The sequence below is a fragment of the Mycena indigotica genome, assembly GCF_014461135.1.
Source record: "Mycena indigotica strain 171206Taipei chromosome Unknown Mind.scaff0011, whole genome shotgun sequence".
Lineage (NCBI taxonomy): Eukaryota > Fungi > Basidiomycota > Agaricomycetes > Agaricales > Mycenaceae > Mycena > Mycena indigotica.
In genome coordinates, this window is record NW_023503010.1 from 544,154 (window position 1) to 566,084 (window position 21,931).

At 55.4% G+C, this 21,931-nt stretch overlaps 2 protein-coding genes across 2 annotated transcripts; both read right to left on the reverse strand.

Annotated features, from left to right (window-relative positions):
* Positions 1-8,081: 8,081 nt before the first annotated feature.
* On the reverse strand, positions 8,082-9,169 carry MIND_01157600 (uncharacterized protein; the record flags this gene model as incomplete). Its single annotated transcript, XM_037368100.1, has 4 exons — positions 8,082-8,441; positions 8,494-8,726; positions 8,783-8,992; positions 9,046-9,169. The coding sequence occupies 4 exons, from the start codon at positions 9,167-9,169 to the stop codon at positions 8,082-8,084; spliced, it is 927 nt and encodes a 308-aa protein (XP_037215026.1).
* Positions 9,170-19,451: 10,282 nt separating this feature from the next.
* On the reverse strand, positions 19,452-21,267 carry MIND_01157700 (uncharacterized protein; the record flags this gene model as incomplete). Its single annotated transcript, XM_037368101.1, has 5 exons — positions 19,452-20,018; positions 20,071-20,303; positions 20,360-20,574; positions 20,623-20,865; positions 21,203-21,267. 5 exons carry the CDS (start codon positions 21,265-21,267, stop codon positions 19,452-19,454), a joined length of 1,323 nt encoding a protein of 440 aa, XP_037215027.1.
* Between the last annotated feature and the right edge of the window lie 664 nt (positions 21,268-21,931).

Sequence of the window (21,931 nt, forward strand, 5' to 3'; positions counted from 1 at the left end):
GGGGGGGGGGGGGGGGGGGGGGGGGGGGGGGGGGGGGGCGGGGGGTCCGGGGGGGGGGGGGGGCGGGGGGGGGGTCCGGGGGGGGGGGGGGGGGGGTTGGGGCCGGCGGGGGGGGGGGTGCCGGGGGGGGGGGGGGGGGGGGGGGGGGGGGGGCGGGGGGGGGGGCGGGGGGGGGGGGGGGGGGGGGGGGGGGGGGGGGGGCCCGGGGGGGGGGGCCCCGGGGCCCGGGGGGGGGCGCGGGGGGGGGGGGGCGGGGGCGGGGGGGGGGGGGGGGGGGGGGGGGCCGGGGGGGGGGGCCGGGGGGGGGGGGGGCGGGGCCCGGGGGGGGGGGGGGGCGGGGGGGGGCGGCGGGGGGGGGGGGGGGGGGGGGGGGGGGGCGGGGGGGGGGGGGGGGGGGGGGGGGGGGGGGGGGGGGGGGGGGGGGGGGGGGGGCGGGGGGGGGGGGGGGGGGGGGGGGGGGTGGCTGGGGGGGGGGGGGGGGGTGGGGGGGGTGTTTTTTTGGTTTTGTTGGGTGGGGGGGGAAGGGGGGGGGGGGTTTGGGGGGAGGGGGTTTTTTTTGGGGGGGGGGGGGCCCGGTTTGGTTGGAGGGGGTTACGATACATACTTGGCGGAGTCAACTTACGAGCAGCAATAATGTGTCCGAGCAGAGGTTCACCGTCTCGGAAGCCAATAACAGCCATGTATCTAAGTCAGAACGTCAATGTCTTATCCCAGATAGGATAGAGGAAGGACATACCGGAGTTCCGGACGCAAGCAAGGTTCCCCACCAGATACAAACGGAAGGAGCACTGCCGCCAGCATAGTTTCCTCCCGTTGCGGTTGCGATCGATAAGAACACCAGCGAGGCTAAGTCGGACATTAGTCACTTATTATGTTAAGAGCAAATACAACTTACGGAGAAGAACTCGACGTCCAAGCAGAGGTTCACCCTCTAGCGAGAAATTGGGTAGCCACCCGTGACGACAATCTGGTCGATATGTTAGTGTACTGTACACAATATGATAAAGGGAAAAACATACCAACAAGGGTTCCCAGAGTGTCCCCCCTCGAGTCGTAAGGGTGATGGTGCCGCAGACCAAAACGCCAGCGCCAGTAGAAGCAGCGGCAGCGACGCCTAGATGAAGCAGAACATCGAGCAGAAGTTCCCCATCCGAACGACTCGAAACTAGCACGGTGTGAGGCAGGCCAGAGCTTATGGAGAAAGAATACATACCTACAGGTGCTCGCCCAAGACGTCCATGACTCGCTAGGAGGCAGGCTTGAAGAGTTTTGGTGGTCGTTGTTGGTCAATAAACACAACGAGTTGCGTCTGTCAAACAGGTCAGAACCCTGCCAAGTTTACCGCTAGACACGCACGGGAGGCAGAAAATGGCCTTGGATGTCGAAGAACCGCCAGTGCTAACCGGGAGTTCTTGTACAGTCACGAAATGCCCGACTTGAAGGTTGAGTAGGGTGACGAAGAAGTTGCTGTAGGGGTTGCGATGAGCGAGAGCAGTGACGGGACACCAACGAGCATACCTTTGTTGATGGGGATGCGTCGACAAGCGTCGTGGTGGGGAGTGAAGACAAGCCAGGAAGTAGCGCATGACTTGGTTGATGATTTGATTTCTCCACGGAAATCACGTGCACATCACCGGTGTCAAGCACGCTGTCACCGATTCAGGGTCGGCGAATCAACGGCACGGCGAATGGTGAGGCCTAGGCTTGCCGAGGGCCAGGTGGTGCGGGCTAAAATTGACTGCCCGTGCTGGTGCCTTGAATGCCAAAGGGCGGACTATGCGCATGATGAGTATCGATGGCGCATCATGACCATGCGCAGTGCGGCACATCGGAAGGAGGGTTCAAGGGGTGGTTGGTCTGCGGACTATTTTTGAGCCATGTCCGAAATGGCGGGCGGCTTTGATGCTGGATCGCAGGTTGCCTTCGGGATGGCCTGTCATTGATGCGGCCAAGCTTCGGCGGCCTGGTCATGCTCCCCAGGTTGATGACGGCCTTTTGAGTCGTGAGCGGGCATGCTGAGAGGAAAGGTTGCAAGCCTATGGGGGGCAATGATGACAAAGATACTTGACTTGAAGCGTAATGTGCGGAATTTAGACCAAGCTATTTTTGGCCACATACCCTGATGCAGCTCAGGGAATCGAATGCCGCCGGGGCTCAGGGAAACAAACGCCGCCGATGGAGCACAGGCAGTGCACTCAGGGTCTTATTATGATAGAACTTGAGAAGCACGGCAGACGGAAATGAAGATTACGGCTGACAGGCCGGATGATGAGAACATGAATAGCCGTGCTGGGTGGCCAGATATGTTCTCCTTGCCCAGCTGGCTCTTGTTCTCTGTGGTTTTCTCTCTTGTTGTGTTCCAATCTTTTATTTGCGCAACACAGTGAGAAATTCCTTTTTCTCCAATTTTGATATCATTTGACACCGAAATAGACGCCTTTTCAGCGCGCCATACGCCAATTTTTGCGCGGCGGTGCGCGTTCTTCTTGAGCGCGCAGTTTGGTGTCGCCATCAGCTGCTCACATCCACCACCAAATCAGGCAATTCACCCGGTAGGGCTCGGACTCGTCGCCCTTGACACTTGCACATGGGCTCAATTCAGACTATTTTTAGATGACAGCTACCCCCAAGTAATCCACTGCGTCCGACCCTTATCCACGCTCGCGATGCTAAACTATTCGAGCAAAAACGCAAATCTACAAAATCCTGCATCGTCTCGACGGCTGGGGGCTATTTCGTCCGATCAAAGACGTCAAAGTGTCAGGGTCACTCAGCCCTACCCTGAATGGCTGTCCGATTTCCTTGCGCGACGGCGGAAATATACGATCTTCCCAAATGATTCATGTTGCCCACATTGATGCCCGTGTTATGAAGCACGGGCTGAGAAGTCAACTACCGCACTGCCCCCACTTGACAGATCGATCCGTTGCGTGAGTTTTGACGCGTTTATTTGCGTCTCCCAAGTGCCCAGTTGACCAAGCTTCCGCTGAGTTCATGTTTTCCTCACATCTAGATTTCATGCCCGTGACGAGCTCAATCTATCCAGGTTTTGACTCAGACATACTCGCAAGGACATCCTTCAACCAGTGCGGCACTCAAAATAGCTCGCTTAGCCGTCGTCAACTAACATCTTCTCATTCCAAACTTAATCACTCAGCATTTTGCGAAGATAACGAAAGCATCCAGCCCGGGCGGTGTACGTCACCGAGGGAGTATAAGAAGCCACGGCCTTCAACCGTCGCGCACCTCCCCCTCTTTCTTCCCCCACCATCCACCCAAAGTCAACTTCACGTGCTCTTCGCTCGTCGTCGTCCTGCTTGGTGGGCACTCTTTCCTCCATTCATACTACTAACTACTTCTAGTCAACATCCTATCCCGCCGTCGCACATCGGCCTCTACTTGCATGTGCTACTTATCCTTCGCTTCTTTGCTAACCTTGTTGCAGAATCTTCTTCGCCCTCGACAGCTCTTGGGTTGGGTAGCCGTCCGTTCACCTTCTGCTTTATCTTGCCCTCCTTGCTGACCGCCTGGCAGAGCTCCCCTCCACTCCCTCCCCCCGCTTCTAACCCATTTCGAGCCTAACTTGTTGGCAGACGACAACGAGATGGGCATTTGGATCGAAACAACGGTCTAATTGTCGAGGTAAGTTTTGTTACTGCTTTTCACGCTGACCTTGTTGCAGAGTCTTCGCGCAGTCCGCCCATTTGTTGGTCAGCGTTGGGAAAGTTGTTTCTGGTCAGAGTTCGTCCACTTTTTGCCATCTCTTGTCCCCCTCGCTAACCGCATCGCAGAACTCGCCTCCACTTCCTCCCTCTCCCCAATTTTGACCCAGATCGAGCTTGACATTATGGCAGACGACAATGACGTGGGCGTTCGTATTGGGAGGACGGTCTAATTCTCGAGGTAAGCCTTGTTACCGCGACTTTTGCCAATACTGACCTTAAGATATACAGAATCGATCGTTGTCCTTGACTTGCTTTTGCGAGCACAGAAGGGTGTCGTAGACTTTTTATTTCACTGATGCCGTCGCTTTAGGTCGGGACTTGTTTTATGGAGCTGGGAAGGTGTCGTCGTCGAGGAGGGTGATTTTGCGATCCAAGGGGGTACGTGTTCTGGCCGACTTGACTCTACATTGAAGCGCTGACCTTATTTTGCAGAGCCTTGGAGATGGGTGCGGAGTCATTGGCGGCAAGGGACGTGTCGAGCGAGCCTGGTTTGGCGTTGGCGGCTACCTCCCTGCCGACAAACGGCTTCGTTTGGATATCTTTGGCGAAAAGCAGCAGCTGCCGAGTTGCCGCGTCTGGATAGCGCTGGCCGTTCTCGCTCAATGGTCACCGGCAGCATGGCGATGGTCTTGGTGGCTGGTGCAGGTGTTGGCGGGAGGCGGAGGATGGTTTTTGCCGTTAGATTTTGAGATTGCGAGCGTGATGGCTGGGTTGCCCGCCGTGTCATGTGCGGCAGCGTAAAGGCCGTGTCTTGAGCGTCTGAGGCCCCGAGGCGGAGGCGCCATCGTCGGGGACAGTGAGGGTGTGAGGGAAATTTTCGTAAGGCCGCTGTCAGCGTGTGATCGATCGACCCGTGTGAGGCTGTGCCCGCCCGACTTTCAACCAACCAACACGATCGAAATCGCGCTCCACCCTCTGACGCGACTGTCGGCAGTGGCGGGCAGTGGCCGACCTTGGGATAGTGCAAAGGGAGCCTGTCCGGGCCGTGGTATGTCTCACGTGCACGTTTCTGGTTTGCGACAGCATGCTGACCACTACTTAGTAGAAGCACTTCCTTTAAGCCCGTGCCCATGCCGACGCCAACACCAACGCCCTCAGCAAGCTCTACACTGCTCCCAGGTACGCTGTATATCACTGTTTCTCACACGCTTTACTTACATCTCGCAGGACTTTAGATCTTCAAGCGTTTATGCGAATGGGCACGCATCATGGCTCGGTCCACTCCGGTGAGTCTACTACCTACTCTTTCTTTCACACTATCCTGAACACTTGCTCAAGCCCTTGCCCACATGGTACTCGACCACTGTCTTCGCTTCTGGACGGCTCTTGGATAGCAATGCTGGTGTCGGTGAGTTCTCTTCGTTGACTCTTCTGCTTTCGGTGACCCTGTTGCAGTCACTCTATGTCTTCTGCCTCAAACAAGGTTGTTCTATTTGCTGTCGCTATCGTTGTTGTCGTTGTCAAAGGTGTGTCATCTCCCTTCCAATTTCTATCGATCTTATCCAAATTTCTCTAGCCTGTGTCGCGAATCAGAAACTTCCGTGCTAGTTGGGCCAGAAGCATCGTTGTCCGCCAATTACAAGAAAGCATTGCGTTGTTCAAGCATGGTATGTAAGTTTCTTTGTCTGCAGATATCACGATTGAACGTTGCTGATATTGTCTTCGCTTAGACAATACATATATCTATATGGTCAGCCCTCTGGCCTTGTCGCCCGGTTTCAACTCCCTCGTGAGTGTCCTTAACATCGTTGTCGAAAAGCTTTCTAACTGTTTGTTAGTGCCGTGAATAGTATTGAAGAGCGAGGGCCTTTGGTTGTCCTAGATGGCCTGCTCGTCGACAAACCTCGATGTTCTTGCTGTTTTGTGCCCATTTTGACATGGCTAACCTTTGCGTCCGAGTCAGTGGTGCTTGCGTTGCAGATGAGCTCGATTTATTCCTTCTGCGAGCGGGACCGGTAGGCCGTCTTGCTCCTTGGCCCGCTTTGGCCAAAACTGACCTAATTGCAGGTTCTTGATCAACATCGGGCATCCGACTGCTCTGAATTTCTCGGTCCAAGTTTGCGCAAGAGCTACTTTTGCTGCCCATATTTCTGACCAAGCTGTGCAGATTCCTCCACGCGCGATCGCTCAATCGCCAACGTGAGCAGGAGAATACCTTTCAAACTAGGGAAAAACTGACCCGACTTCTAGTTTCTGCTCCATGTCGACCATGCAGGGCATTTGCGCCGAACGCGCTGGGTGCGGAACTCACGAATGACGGCGGGAGGATGTCATGTTGTCTGGTAAGTCATCTCGGTCATTTTTCGTAGTTAGCCCAAGCTTACCTTAATCCCAAGGTCGTGCTCTACATTCTGCGCTATTGCGTGTTCACTCAACGTGAGCGGGGGCATATCATGCTCATTTATCTTTCAAATTGGGCAAAGCTGACCCAGAACCCACAGATTCTGCTCCGCGTTGACGATGCGGGCATTCGCGCTGGATGCGGAACGTTGGGAGGGTGTGCTGTTGTCAGTAAGTCCTCTCGGTCATTTTCCGTATTTAGGCCAAGCTTACCTTAAGCCCAAGGTCGTGCTGTACATTCTGCGCTATCGCGATGGACAGGTCTCCTCTGCGTCTCCCTTGTCGTGCGTGGTTTCTGCCTCCCGCTTTCTCATCCACTGACTCTACATTCAAGTTAGCATAGCCAATTTGGCGCGAATCGGGAGCGGCAGCGGCTCGGGAGATAGCTTCCAGTGAAGCTGGTCGATCGCGGGAGGGCGGCATTGTGTTGCCGCAGAGGCCGCATCGTTCCCCGCGTGTCGTGCGTCTTTTCTCTTTCTCGCTGTTCCCCGACTGACTTCTCGTTAGCGACGTTGATTCGGCGGGAATCGGCGGCGGCAGTGGTTCGGGGAAGGCTACAGGCAGCCGCCCGTGATGCTGGTCGAGTGCGGAAGGTCGGCTTTGAGCTGCCGGGGAGACTTTTGTTGATTTGTTATTACTTAGTGGTTGTGCGAGTTGAGTGCTCGCGGCCGTCCTGCTTGCCGACTTGGAGCGCTTCCGCGCGCCGGCCAAAGACGTAGCTCGGGCCAGGCCATGGGCAGGTCCGTCGGTGGGCTAGCGGGCAAGGGTGGTCAGCGACACGTGCCCGGGCCTCGCGCCCGGCCGGCCGGTTGTGGTCCCACGCTCCTTCGTCTTGCCCGCCATGTCGTTTAGCTTGTCTGGCGTCCACTGGGTTAGCGAGCGGGCCATTGCGGATGGTACTCGCGCTCGCACTCTGGCGGGCCGCGGGTCTCGTAGTTGCCGGGGACGCAGCTGCAGCACTAGCACGCCTCGGTGAAAGTGCTGGTTGTTTGGCCAGCGGTATGCTAAGAGGTGAGACTTTCCTTTTGCTTCGCTTTGCATCTTACTTATCGTTCGTCGCAGCCGTGTGGACACTGCCGCGGTCTTTTATGGCTATTGTCCGTAGCCTCACCTTGTCGAAGGGCAAACGTGAGCGGAGTTGCTGGTGCGTACATGTCTTTGACTCAAGTCGGGCGAAACTGAAGCAAACTCCCAGTTCTTGCTGGACACCGGCCCTCGCGCTCGATGATGGTCAGTCTCTGGTCGCTCTCTCATTGTATTTAACCCCAGCTGACCTTAATACAAGCTGTTGGTGGATGCGCTTGCTGGAGAGCTCGCAAACGCGCGGGGGGATGTTCTTTTTGTCTTGCTGAGCCGGGTGGCTCTTGCGCTGCACGAATGACGCCGGGATGTGGTTCACTGTCGCCTGGTCGTATGTTATCTCGCGCTTTTTCCGTATTTACCCCAAGCTGACCTTGATACACAGGTCGCGCTCGACATCCGTCACTCAGCGTTATAGCGGCATCGCGCTCGATGCAGGCGGGAAGTGGTATGTCTTTTTTCTTTGTTCGTATTAAGCCGAGGCTGACCTTAATTCAAGATACTGGAGTTGGAGCTCGTATATTCGCTGGAACTTGTGTATCTCACCGAAAAATCAATTGACAACATTTCTGAACTGTTGCTCCTTCAGCCCCCAAAGGCTGTCCACACTGAGTCTAAATCAAAACTAGGATTCGATTCTAGCCCTGTATGCTAGTACATGGGGCCCAGCTCGAAGGTAATACTATCGAAGCATCAAGATAGGTACATAAGCGCGCAGGACTGGCTGCACTACAAGCATCGCGTCCTGGCGATACGGTCGTGGTACGAGAGCAGGTGCAAAGCAAGGGTCGGAAAGCGGGTTCGTATCAAGAAGAGACAGTGCTGTCTGGGGACGTGGTCATGTAAAGGATGGACGGGAGTTGTTGGGGGAGGGGAGTCGGAGATAATGTGGACGGAGTAATCGGGGGTTGTGGTGGAACAATGGCAAAACTGTGCTCAGAAGGAACGGGCAACGCCAGCCCGATGCATGTGGCGAACCCGGGAACGACGGACTTCCTCGCGGACATCGACAACCTCTTGACGGCGGTGGTGGGAACGTTTCGCCCGACAGGAAGCTGAGCCAGATTTCGTCGGTACCGCGGATGCGACACTCGTGGTAGAGGAAGCCGGAGACGAAGCTTTCTTGGTGGTAGAGCTTGCAGGAGGGGAAGTGCTCTTCTTTGTGGTGGCGGGGGAGGACGGCTTCTCGGTAGTGTTATCATCAGAGCCACCCTGTGCTGGGGCCGGAGATCCACCACCAATGAAAGAGGCCACGGCTGGGCCTGGAAATTTGTAGGCGCCCTTCATGTTATAGACCTGGTGATGGGGACGGGTTAGTACAGCGAATAAGCATGATGAATGGCCGCACGTCAATGAGGATCCCAGCGTCAGTCGGTTTGTATGCGCTAGGAAGCTTGACGGTCTCGCTGTCGCTTGGCACACCCTTGCCTGCGCCAGTGACACTGAGCTGCACACAGCCAGGGTAAAACTCTGCACCGCCTTGAGACTGCGCAGTGTGGAGGGCGATGATTTCGTGTCGGAGGAGATAATTGCCCGCCTTGAGGTTCGCCGGAATGGTTACGGTCGCTGGAGAGCCATTGTCTATTTGGAGCGGTGAGTCAAAACGAGATTTAACATGAGGATGGGATTCGACACACCAAGGTTTGCCTGAGCCCATTTACCGCTCGCATCCATGCCCTGTTCTTGTATTTTGAACCACTTGGCCTTGCTGGCGTCAAATTGAGCACAATTGCCGCCACAGTCCGCCATATAGGCCATCATGGGACCAACATCATGGAACCAGAAGCCGGAGCCCGTGAGCGTCTGCCAGAACACATCGAGCTTGCTACCGGCAGCGACGGTGGCCACTTGGCTGGCGAGCTTTGCGTGTTTGCTGCAGGTTGCGAGGTTGTGTGCTTACTAACAGGGAGGTTGTTGGCGGATGGCACTGGAGGCAGCGTTGGGCAGCTCCTCGGTGGGCTCGTTGCCTTTGAAGAGCTTCTTGGCGCCGCCCACGCTAACGCTAACAGAACCGATCCAGCCATGGGTGAGAACAGAAGAGACAAGGGTGAAGGTAACAAGGACGGAGTTGATTGGTGGGCGAGATGAAGGAGTGACTGGGCAGGAGGCGGAAGCAAGGCGGAAAGGAGGAAGATGAGCAAAGCTGGCTTGGTCAACCGAGCAAGGCTTCGATTGAGTGGAGCGTATACACGACGCGACGTGGCACTGTGTGCGTGTGTGCGCCTGTGCGTGTGTGCGCCTGTGCGTGTGTGCGTCCTCCGCCTACGCCTCGACTCAGGACGTGCGCCGTCTGTGCGTCTGTGCGTCCTCCGCGCGTTTGATTTTGATTGATTAAATCTGCTTATATAACATGTTACCCTCCCTTGCACGCCTCGCTCCAACGCTAAGTCGCGCTCGCTCGCCAAGTCGCGCGAGCGAGAGCGTACTCTAATATACAACTTTCTGAGGCGCACGGACCTCTAGAAAGTCACGAGATAAACCTAGTAGGGGAGAAAAAAATGGATTTGGGGCTGGTTTGGACGTGTCTGGCGGGGGTCTCGGGCATGGTTTGGGGGAGACAAGGTGCTACTCATTCTCGGGCAGTCCGGGCAAGCATAGGTAGCAGAGAACAAGGTGGAATTCTATTTTAAGAGGTACATCGAGGCGCGCTAATTTAACACGCGTCGCGACGCGTCTAACCCAAGTCCCCATTTCCACCACATAGCCCAAGTCAACGACAGTGGGCAACACTGTCCCGGGCGCGTTGATAGTCCAGCGGTTCGCAGGCCTCCGGCGGCTGAGACCTGTGAAAAAATGAGCTTGAAGCACGCAAAACGGGGGTAAAAATGCACCTCCACCAAAGTGCCATCAAAACCGCCGCGGGGGCTCTCCAGCAACAGGTCGGCGCAAAGTTTCCGTCACCCCCCGAACACGTCCCGCGAAAGACAGTGGTCCCACACTGTCCCGGCTGCGTTGCAAGTAGGGCGGGGACGTTTGCCTGCCGGCAGCGCAGACCTGTGAAAAAAGTGAGCTTGAATTGCACAAAAAAGACGCAAAATGTACCCTCCGGAGTGCCATCAAAAGCGCCGCGGACGCGTCAAGGTTCTTCCCCCGCAAGACAGTGGTCCAACACTGTCCTGGTAGTGTTCCGAGTAGGGCAGGACGTATGCCTGCCGGGCGGCGTGGACCTGTGAAAAGGTAAGCTTTGAATCGCGCAAAAGAGGTGGAAAATGCACCTTGAAACTCCATCAGAATCGGCGCAAAACGTCGTTGATGTGCGCATGTCCGCCAGCAAGGGGATACCATTGCGGAAGGGAGGTTGCTTGACCGTGCGGGATGCCGCGATAAGGCGCGACCAGTCGGAGCCAGGGCAGGGACTCCGAATGTCAAGGCCGGACTCGGAGGCGGGAGTCGGGACGGCAAAGCCCATGGAGTATGTGTTAAAGGGCAAGCAACAACCCGGCACCGCCCAGCGCAGAGCGTAGCGTTGAAGGCCAGCGGTGAGCAACCCTGCAGGCGGACGCGAGGGTCGGGGACAGGTCGGGGTCAAACGACGGCGAGGATGACTTCGCTGCCACGTGGGAATATCGAAGAAGGCCGGACTCGGAAGGCCGGACGGCCAAGGCAATGGAAGACCTATGTGACAACTTGGCGGCCAGCGCAGATAGTGGCATTGTCGAATCAAGTAAGGCCGGGGGTAGGCCGGGTATGGCCGCCGGGGGGTAAGTGTGCTGCGGGGCGACAAGGATAGAGGGTGTAAGATGAATGGACGCCGATGTCGGGGTGAGATGGCCGAGGGGTAATGTGATGGAGGCCAACAACTCGGGGGCCAGCACAGAACGTGGTGCGGGTGAGCCAATCGAGGCTGGCGATGACCGGGTGTTGCGAGAGCAGGTAGTAGAAAAAGTGGCCGCAATGTGGCTGCGAACACTGGGTAGCCAATGACAAAGCCAATAGGCGAGCAGCAACAGTGGTGGCCGATATCGTTCATGGTCATCGGCAGGATGGCCGACAGGCACCGCAGAGCATGATGCGGGAGGCCCGAGTAAAGTCGGGAAAGCCGGAGGCAGTAGGCGATGACCAAGATACTCCCCGGCCAGCAACAGTGGTGGCCCCACTGTGCCGACATGGTTGATGGCCAGGCGGTAACACATGCCTCCGGCGGCAAAACCCTATGAAAAAGTGAGCCTTGAATTCAGTTAAAAGTGGGTCAAAATGCACCTAAAAATACCATCAAAATCTGATGATGGCATCAGATCCGACCGATGCCGAGGGCGGCGGCACCATCGGCCAACCAGTTGTCGATCAAAACCGAGCACACGTCGCGGAAGCCCCGCAGTCGGGCGGTACATTGGCCTCTGGCAGTGAAAATCTGTGAAAAAATGAGCTTTTTGACCATCAAAAGATCAGCCAAATGTGCTTACGTAAGCGCTAAGTGCAGTCCAAAAACGGCCAAGATACTGCCCGGGAAGTCCGACTAGAAGCAATATAGCGCATCTGGACACAACATCAGTGACATTTAGCAGAACAAATGAAATCACAACGTACCAGCATGGTTCGGCATCCGAGCAGAGGTTCCCCCTCTGGCGCCCATAGCAACCCCGCCTCGACCGAGAATCTAAGCCCCACATCAGCATCAGCATTATATCACACGACTAAGCGCGACCACTTACACGCTGCCCGAGCAGAGGTTGCCCCTCTAAACAACGTCATAGTCGTGGTCGGTCCTGCGCACAATGGTAGTGTCGGATGGATGGCGGCCAATGATGGTCTGGGCATACGAGCAGAGGTTCCCCCTCTGGTCGAAGACGGGTAGCGAGCTCTGAATAGGCGGTCAGCATATATATATATAAGCAATGAACGGACATACTTTGGCTAGTGCAGCAACGTTGCCTTGTTGACAATGACAAGGAATCTAAGCCCGGCATTAGCATGACATCATATACACATAAGCGCAACGACTTACGGACAGCCCGAGCAGAGGTTCCCCCTCTAGACATAGTCGCAGTCATGGTTGACAACAACACTGGGTCATACGTCAATACTATACGATACATACTTGGCGGAGTCAACTTACGAGCAGCAATAATGTGTCCGAGCAGAGGTTCACCGTCTCGGAAGCCAATAACAGCCATGTATCTAAGTCAGAACGTCAATGTCTTATCCCAGATAGGATAGAGGAAGGACATACCGGAGTTCCGCACGCAAGCAAGGTTCCCCACCAGATACAAACGGAAGGAGCACTGCCGCCAGCATAGTTTCCTCCCGTTGCGGTTGCGATCGATAAGAACACCAGCGAGGCTAAGTCGGACATTAGTCACTTATTATGTTAAGAGCAAATACAACTTACGGAGAAGAACTCGACGTCCAAGCAGAGGTTCACCCTCTAGCGAGAAATTGGGTAGCCACCCGTGACGACAATCTGGTCGATATGTTAGTGTACTGTACACAATATGATAAAGGGAAAAACATACCAACAAGGGTTCCGCAGAGTGTCCCCCCCTCCGAGTCGTAAGGGTGATGGTGCCGCAGACCAAAACGCCAGCGCCAGTAGAAGCAGCGGCAGCGACGCCTAGATGAAGCAGAACATCGAGCAGAAGTTCCCCATCCGAACGACTCGAAACTAGCACGGTGTGAGGCAGGCCAGAGCTTATGGAGAAAGAATACATACCTACAGGTGCTCGCCCAAGACGTCCATGACTCGCTAGGAGGCAGGCTTGAAGAGTTTTGGTGGTCGTTGTTGGTCAATAAACACAACGAGTTGCGTCTGTCAAACAGGTCAGAACCCTGCCAAGTTTACCGCTAGACACGTACGGGAGGCAGAAAATGGCCTTGGATGTCGAAGAACCGCCAGTGCTAACCGGGAGTTCTTGTACAGTCACGAAATGCCCGACTTGAAGGTTGAGTAGGGTGACGAAGAAGTTGCTGTAGGGGTTGCGATGAGCGAGAGCAGTGACGGGACACCAACGAGCATACCTTTGTTGATGGGGGATGCGTCGACAAGCGTCGTGGTGGGGGAGTGAAGACAAGCCAGGAAGTAGCGCATGACTTGGTTGATGATTTGATTTCTCCACGGAAATCACGTGCACATCACCGGTGTCAAGCACGCTGTCACCGATTCAGGGTCGGCGAATCAACGGCACGGCGAATGGTGAGGCCTAGGCTTGCCGAGGGCCAGGTGGTGCGGGCTAAAATTGACTGCCCGTGCTGGTGCCTTGAATGCCAAAGGGCGGACTATGCGCATGATGAGTATCGATGGCGCATCATGACCATGCGCAGTGCGGCACATCGGAAGGAGGGTTCAAGGGGTGGTTGGTCTGCGGACTATTTTTGAGCCATGTCCGAAATGGCGGGCGGCTTTGATGCTGGATCGCAGGTTGCCTTCGGGATGGCCTGTCATTGATGCGGCCAAGCTTCGGCGGCCTGGTCATGCTCCCCAGGTTGATGACGGCCTTTTGAGTCGTGAGCGGGCATGCTGAGAGGAAAGGTTGCAAGCCTATGGGGGGCAATGATGACAAAGATACTTGACTTGAAGCGTAATGTGCGGAATTTAGACCAAGCTATTTTTGGCCACATACCCTGATGCAGCTCAGGGAATCGAATGCCGCCGGGGCTCAGGGAAACAAACGCCGCCGATGGAGCACAGGCAGTGCACTCAGGGTCTTATTATGATAGAACTTGAGAAGCACGGCAGACGGGAAATGAAGATTACGGCTGACAGGCCGGATGATGAGAACATGAATAGCCGTGCTGGGTGGCCAGATATGTTCTCCTTGCCCAGCTGGCTCTTGTTCTCTGTGGTTTTCTCTCTTGTTGTGTTCCAATCTTTTATTTGCGCAACACAGTGAGAAATTCCTTTTTTCTCCAATTTTGATATCATTTGACACCGAAATAGACGCCTTTTCAGCGCGCCATACGCCAATTTTTGCGCGGTGCGCGTTCTTCTTGAGCGCGCAGTTTGGTGTCGCCATCAGCTGCTCACATCCACCACCAAATCAGGCAATTCACCCGGTAGGGCTCGGACTCGTCGCCCTTGACACTTGCACATGGGCTCAATTCAGACTATTTTTAGATGACAGCTACCCCCAAGTAATCCACTGCGTCCGACCCTTATCCACGCTCGCGATGCTAAACTATTCGAGCAAAAACGCAAATCTACAAAATCCTGCATCGTCTCGACGGCTGGGGGCTATTTCGTCCGATCAAAGACGTCAAAGTGTCAGGGTCACTCAGCCCTACCCTGAATGGCTGTCCGATTTCTTTTGCGCGACGGCGGAAATATACGATCTTCCCAAATGATTCATGTTGCCCACATTGATGCCCGTGTTATGAAGCACGGGCTGAGAAGTCAACTACCGCACTGCCCCCACTTGACAGATCGATCCGTTGCGTGAGTTTTGACGCGTTTATTTGCGTCTCCCAAGTGCCCAGTTGACCAAGCTTCCGCTGAGTTCATGTTTTCCTCACATCTAGATTTCATGCCCGTGACGAGCTCAATCTATCCAGGTTTTGACTCAGACATACTCGCAAGGACATCCTTCAACCAGTGCGGCACTCAAAATAGCTCGCTTAGCCGTCGTCAACTAACATCTTCTCATTCCAAACTTAATCACTCAGCATTTTGCGAAGATAACGAAAGCATCCAGCCCGGGCGGTGTACGTCACCGAGGGAGTATAAGAAGCCACGGCCTTCAACCGTCGCGCACCTCCCCCCTCTTTCTTCCCCCCACCATCCACCCAAAGTCAACTTCACGTGCTCTTCGCTCGTCGTCGTCCTGCTTGGTGGGCACTCTTTCCTCCATTCATACTACTAACTACTTCTAGTCAACATCCTATCCCGCCGTCGCACATCGGCCTCTACTTGCATGTGCTACTTATCCTTCGCTTCTTTGCTAACCTTGTTGCAGAATCTTCTTCGCCCTCGACAGCTCTTGGGTTGGGTAGCCGTCCGTTCACCTTCTGCTTTATCTTGCCCTCCTTGCTGACCGCCTGGCAGAGCTCCCCTCCACTCCCTCCCCCGCTTCTAACCCATTTCGAGCCTAACTTGTTGGCAGACGACAACGAGATGGGCATTTGGATCGAAACAACGGTCTAATTGTCGAGGTAAGTTTTGTTACTGCTTTTCACGCTGACCTTGTTGCAGAGTCTTCGCGCAGTCCGCCCATTTGTTGGTCAGCGTTGGGAAAGTTGTTTCTGGTCAGAGTTCGTCCACTTTTTGCCATCTCTTGTCCCCCTCGCTAACCGCATCGCAGAACTCGCCTCCACTTCCTCCCTCTCCCCAATTTTGACCCAGATCGAGCTTGACATTATGGCAGACGACAATGACGTGGGCGTTCGTATTGGGAGGACGGTCTAATTCTCGAGGTAAGCCTTGTTACCGCGACTTTTGCCAATACTGACCTTAAGATATACAGAATCGATCGTTGTCCTTGACTTGCTTTTGCGAGCACAGAAGGGTGTCGTAGACTTTTTATTTCACTGATGCCGTCGCTTTAGGTCGGGACTTGTTTTATGGAGCTGGGAAGGTGTCGTCGTCGAGGAGGGTGATTTTGCGATCCAAGGGGGTACGTGTTCTGGCCGACTTGACTCTACATTGAAGCGCTGACCTTATTTTGCAGAGCCTTGGAGATGGGTGCGGAGTCATTGGCGGCAAGGGGACGTGTCGAGCGAGCCTGGTTTGGCGTTGGCGGCTACCTCCTGCCGACAAACGGCTTCGTTTGGATATCTTTGGCGAAAAGCAGCAGCTGCCGAGTTGCCGCGTCTGGATAGCGCTGGCCGTTCTCGCTCAATGGTCACCGGCAGCATGGCGATGGTCTTGGTGGCTGGTGCAGGTGTTGGCGGGAGGCGGAGGATGGTTTTTGCCGTTAGATTTTGAGATTGCGGCGTGATGGCTGGGTTGCCCGCCGTGTCATGTGCGGCAGCGTAAAGGCCGTGTCTTGAGCGTCTGAGGCCCCGAGGCGGAGGCGCCATCGTCGGGGACAGTGAGGGTGTGAGGGAAATTTTCGTAAGGCCGCTGTCAGCGTGTGATCGATCGACCCGTGTGAGGCTGTGCCCGCCCGACTTTCAACCAACCAACACGATCGAAATCGCTCCACCCTCTGACGCGACTGTCGGCAGTGGCGGGCAGTGGCCGACCTTGGGATAGTGCAAAGGGAGCCTGTCCGGGCCGTGGTATGTCTCACGTGCACGTTTCTGGTTTGCGACAGCATGCTGACCACTACTTAGTAGAAGCACTTCCTTTAAGCCCGTGCCCATGCCGACGCCAACACCAACGCCCTCAGCAAGCTCTACACTGCTCCCAGGTACGCTGTATATCACTGTTTCTCACGCGCTTTACTTACATCTCGCAGGACTTTAGATCTTCAAGCGTTTATGCGAATGGGCACGCATCATGGCTCGGTCCACTCCGGTGAGTCTACTACCTACTCTTTCTTTCACACTATCCTGAACACTTGCTCAAGCCCTTGCCCACATGGTACTCGACCACTGTCTTCGCTTCTGGACGGCTCTTGGATAGCAATGCTGGTGTCGGTGAGTTCTCTTCGTTGACTCTTCTGCTTTCGGTGACCCTGTTGCAGTCACTCTATGTCTTCTGCCTCAAACAAGGTTGTTCTATTTGCTGTCGCTATCGTTGTTGTCGTTGTCAAAGGTGTGTCATCTCCCTTCCAATTTCTATCGATCTTATCCAAATTTCTCTAGCCTGTGTCGCGAATCAGAAACTTCCGTGCTAGTTGGGCCAGAAGCATCGTTGTCCGCCAATTACAAGAAAGCATTGCGTTGTTCAAGCATGGTATGTAAGTTTCTTTGTCTGCAGATATCACGATTGAACGTTGCTGATATTGTCTTCGCTTAGACAATACATATATCTATATGGTCAGCCCTCTGGCCTTGTCGCCCGGTTTCAACTCCCTCGTGAGTGTCCTTAACATCGTTGTCGAAAAGCTTTCTAACTGTTTGTTAGTGCCGTGAATAGTATTGAAGAGCGAGGGCCTTTGGTTGTCCTAGATGGCCTGCTCGTCGACAAACCTCGATGTTCTTGCTGTTTTGTGCCCATTTTGACATGGCTAACCTTTGCGTCCGAGTCAGTGGTGCTTGCGTTGCAGATGAGCTCGATTTATTCCTTCTGCGAGCGGGACCGGTAGGCCGTCTTGCTCCTTGGCCCGCTTTGGCCAAAACTGACCTAATTGCAGGTTCTTGATCAACATCGGGCATCCGACTGCTCTGAATTTCTCGGTCCAAGTTTGCGCAAGAGCTACTTTGCTGCCCATATTTCTGACCAAGCTGTGCAGATTCCTCCACGCGCGATCGCTCAATCGCCAACGTGAGCAGGAGAATACCTTTCAAACTAGGGAAAAACTGACCCGACTTCTAGTTTCTGCTCCATGTCGACCATGCAGGGCATTTGCGCCGAACGCTGGGTGCGGAACTCACGAATGACGGCGGGAGGATGTCATGTTGTCTGGTAAGTCATCTCGGTCATTTTTCGTAGTTAGCCCAAGCTTACCTTAATCCCAAGGTCGTGCTCTACATTCTGCGCTATTGCGTGTTCACTCAACGTGAGCGGGGGCATATCATGCTCATTTATCTTTCAAATTGGGCAAAGCTGACCCAGAACCCACAGATTCTGCTCCGCGTTGACGATGCGGGCATTCGCGCTGGATGCGGAACGTTGGGAGGGTGTGCTGTTGTCAGTAAGTCCTCTCGGTCATTTTCCGTATTTAGGCCAAGCTTACCTTAAGCCCAAGGTCGTGCTGTACATTCTGCGCTATCGCGATGGACAGGTCTCCTCTGCGTCTCCCTTGTCGTGCGTGGTTTCTGCCTCCCGCTTTCTCATCCACTGACTCTACATTCAAGTTAGCATAGCCAATTTGGCGCGAATCGGGAGCGGCAGCGGCTCGGGAGATAGCTTCCAGTGAAGCTGGTCGATCGCGGGAGGGCGGCATTGTGTTGCCGCAGAGGCCGCATCGTTCCCCGCGTGTCGTGCGTCTTTTCTCTTTCTCGCTGTTCCCCGACTGACTTCTCGTTAGCGACGTTGATTCGGCGGGAATCGGCGGCGGCAGTGGTTCGGGGAAGGCTACAGGCAGCCGCCCGTGATGCTGGTCGAGTGCGGAAGGTCGGCTTTGAGCTGCCGGGGAGACTTTTGTTGATTTGTTATTACTTAGTGGTTGTGCGAGTTGAGTGCTCGCGGCCGTCCTGCTTGCCGACTTGGAGCGCTTCCGCGCGCCGGCCAAAGACGTAGCTCGGGCCAGGCCATGGGCAGGTCCGTCGGTGGGCTAGCGGGCAAGGGTGGTCAGCGACACGTGCCGGGCCTCGCGCCCGGCCGGCCGGTTGTGGTCCCACGCTCCTTCGTCTTGCCCGCCATGTCGTTTAGCTTGTCTGGCGTCCACTGGGTTAGCGAGCGGGCCATTGCGGATGGTACTCGCGCTCGCACTCTGGCGGGCCGCGGGTCTCGTAGTTGCCGGGGACGCAGCTGCAGCACTAGCACGCCTCGGTGAAAGTGCTGGTTGTTTGGCCAGCGGTATGCTAAGAGGTGAGACTTTCCTTTTGCTTCGCTTTGCATCTTACTTATCGTTCGTCGCAGCCGTGTGGACACTGCCGCGGTCTTTTATGGCTATTGTCCGTAGCCTCACCTTGTCGAAGGGCAAACGTGAGCGGAGTTGCTGGTGCGTACATGTCTTTGACTCAAGTCGGGCGAAACTGAAGCAAACTCCCAGTTCTTGCTGGACACCGGCCCTCGCGCTCGATGATGGTCAGTCTCTGGTCGCTCTCTCATTGTATTTAACCCCAGCTGACCTTAATACAAGCTGTTGGTGGATGCGCTTGCTGGAGAGCTCGCAAACGCGCGGGGGGATGTTCTTTTTGTCTTGCTGAGCCGGGTGGCTCTTGCGCTGCACGAATGACGCCGGGATGTGGTTCACTGTCGCCTGGTCGTATGTTATCTCGCGCTTTTTCCGTATTTACCCCAAGCTGACCTTGATACACAGGTCGCGCTCGACATCCGTCACTCAGCGTTATAGCGGCATCGCGCTCGATGCAGGCGGGAAGTGGTATGTCTTTTTTCTTTGTTCGTATTAAGCCGAGGCTGACCTTAATTCAAGATACTGGAGTTGGAGCTCGTATATTCGCTGGAACTTGTGTATCTCACCGAAAAATCAATTGACAACATTTCTGAACTGTTGCTCCTTCAGCCCCAAAGGCTGTCCACACTGAGTCTAAATCAAAACTAGGATTCGATTCTAGCCCTGTATGCTAGTACATGGGGCCCAGCTCGAAGGTAATACTATCGAAGCATCAAGATAGGTACATAAGCGCGCAGGACTGGCTGCACTACAAGCATCGCGTCCTGGCGATACGGTCGTGGTACGAGAGCAGGTGCAAAGCAAGGGTCGGAAAGCGGGTTCGTATCAAGAAGAGACAGTGCTGTCTGGGGACGTGGTCATGTAAAGGATGGACGGGAGTTGTTGGGGAGGGGAGTCGGAGATAATGTGGACGGAGTAATCGGGGGTTGTGGTGGAACAATGGCAAAACTGTGCTCAGAAGGAACGGGCAACGCCAGCCCGATGCATGTGGCGAACCCGGGAACGACGGACTTCCTCGCGGACATCGACAACCTCTTGACGGCGGTGGTGGGAACGTTTCGCCCGACAGGAAGCTGAGCCAGATTTCGTCGGTACCGCGGATGCGACACTCGTGGTAGAGGAAGCCGGAGACGAAGCTTTCTTGGTGGTAGAGCTTGCAGGAGGGGAAGTGCTCTTCTTTGTGGTGGCGGGGGGAGGACGGCTTCTCGGTAGTGTTATCATCAGAGCCACCCTGTGCTGGGGCCGGAGATCCACCACCAATGAAAGAGGCCACGGCTGGGCCTGGAAATTTGTAGGCGCCCTTCATGTTATAGACCTGGTGATGGGGACGGGTTAGTACAGCGAATAAGCATGATGAATGGCCGCACGTCAATGAGGATCCCAGCGTCAGTCGGTTTGTATGCGCTAGGAAGCTTGACGGTCTCGCTGTCGCTTGGCACACCCTTGCCTGCGCCAGTGACACTGAGCTGCACACAGCCAGGGTAAAACTCTGCACCGCCTTGAGACTGCGCAGTGTGGAGGGCGATGATTTCGTGTCGGAGGAGATAATTGCCCGCCTTGAGGTTCGCCGGAATGGTTACGGTCGCTGGAGAGCCATTGTCTATTTGGAGCGGTGAGTCAAAACGAGATTTAACATGAGGATGGGATTCGACACACCAAGGTTTGCCTGAGCCCATTTACCGCTCGCATCCATGCCCTGTTCTTGTATTTTGAACCACTTGGCCTTGCTGGCGTCAAATTGAGCACAATTGCCGCCACAGTCCGCCATATAGGCCATCATGGGACCAACATCATGGAACCAGAAGCCGGAGCCCGTGAGCGTCTGCCAGAACACATCGAGCTTGCTACCGGCAGCGACGGTGGCCACTTGGCTGGCGAGCTTTGCGTGTTTGCTGCAGGTTGCGAGGTTGTGTGCTTACTAACAGGGAGGTTGTTGGCGGATGGCACTGGAGGCAGCGTTGGGCAGCTCCTCGGTGGGCTCGTTGCCTTTGAAGAGCTTCTTGGCGCCGCCCACGCTAACGCTAACAGAACCGATCCAGCCATGGGTGAGAACAGAAGAGACAAGGGTGAAGGTAACAAGGACGGAGTTGATTGGTGGGCGAGATGAAGGAGTGACTGGGCAGGAGGCGGAAGCAAGGCGGAAAGGAGGAAGATGAGCAAAGCTGGCTTGGTCAACCGAGCAAGGCTTCGATTGAGTGGAGCGTATACACGACGCGACGTGGCACTGTGTGCGTGTGTGCGCCTGTGCGTGTGTGCGCCTGTGCGTGTGTGCGTCCTCCGCCTACGCCTCGACTCAGGACGTGCGCCGTCTGTGCGTCTGTGCGTCCTCCGCGCGTTTGATTTTGATTGATTAAATCTGCTTATATAACATGTTACCCTCCCTTGCACGCCTCGCTCCAACGCTAAGTCGCGCTCGCTCGCCAAGTCGCGCGAGCGAGAGCGTACTCTAATATACAACTTTCTGAGGCGCACGGACCTCTAGAAAGTCACGAGATAAACCTAGTAGGGGAGAAAAAAATGGATTTGGGGCTGGTTTGGACGTGTCTGGCGGGGGTCTCGGGCATGGTTTGGGGGAGACAAGGTGCTACTCATTCTCGGGCAGTCCGGGCAAGCATAGGTAGCAGAGAACAAGGTGGAATTCTATTTTAAGAGGTACATCGAGGCGCGCTAATTTAACACGCGTCGCGACGCGTCTAACCCAAGTCCCCATTTCCACCACATAGCCCAAGTCAACGACAGTGGGCAACACTGTCCCGGGCGCGTTGATAGTCCAGCGGTTCGCAGGCCTCCGGCGGCTGAGACCTGTGAAAAAATGAGCTTGAAGCACGCAAAACGGGGGTAAAAATGCACCTCCACCAAAGTGCCATCAAAACCGCCGCGGGGGCTCTCCAGCAACAGGTCGGCGCAAAGTTTCCGTCACCCCCCGAACACGTCCCGCGAAAGACAGTGGTCCCACACTGTCCCGGCTGCGTTGCAAGTAGGGCGGGACGTTTGCCTGCCCGGCAGCGCAGACCTGTGAAAAAAGTGAGCTTGAATTGCACAAAAAAGACGCAAAATGTACCCTCCGGAGTGCCATCAAAAGCGCCGCGGACGCGCGTCAAGGTTCTTCCCCGCGCAAGACAGTGGTCCAACACTGTCCTGGTAGTGTTCCGAGTAGGGCAGGACGTATGCCTGCCGGCGGCGTGGACCTGTGAAAAGGTAAGCTTTGAATCGCGCAAAAGAGGTGGA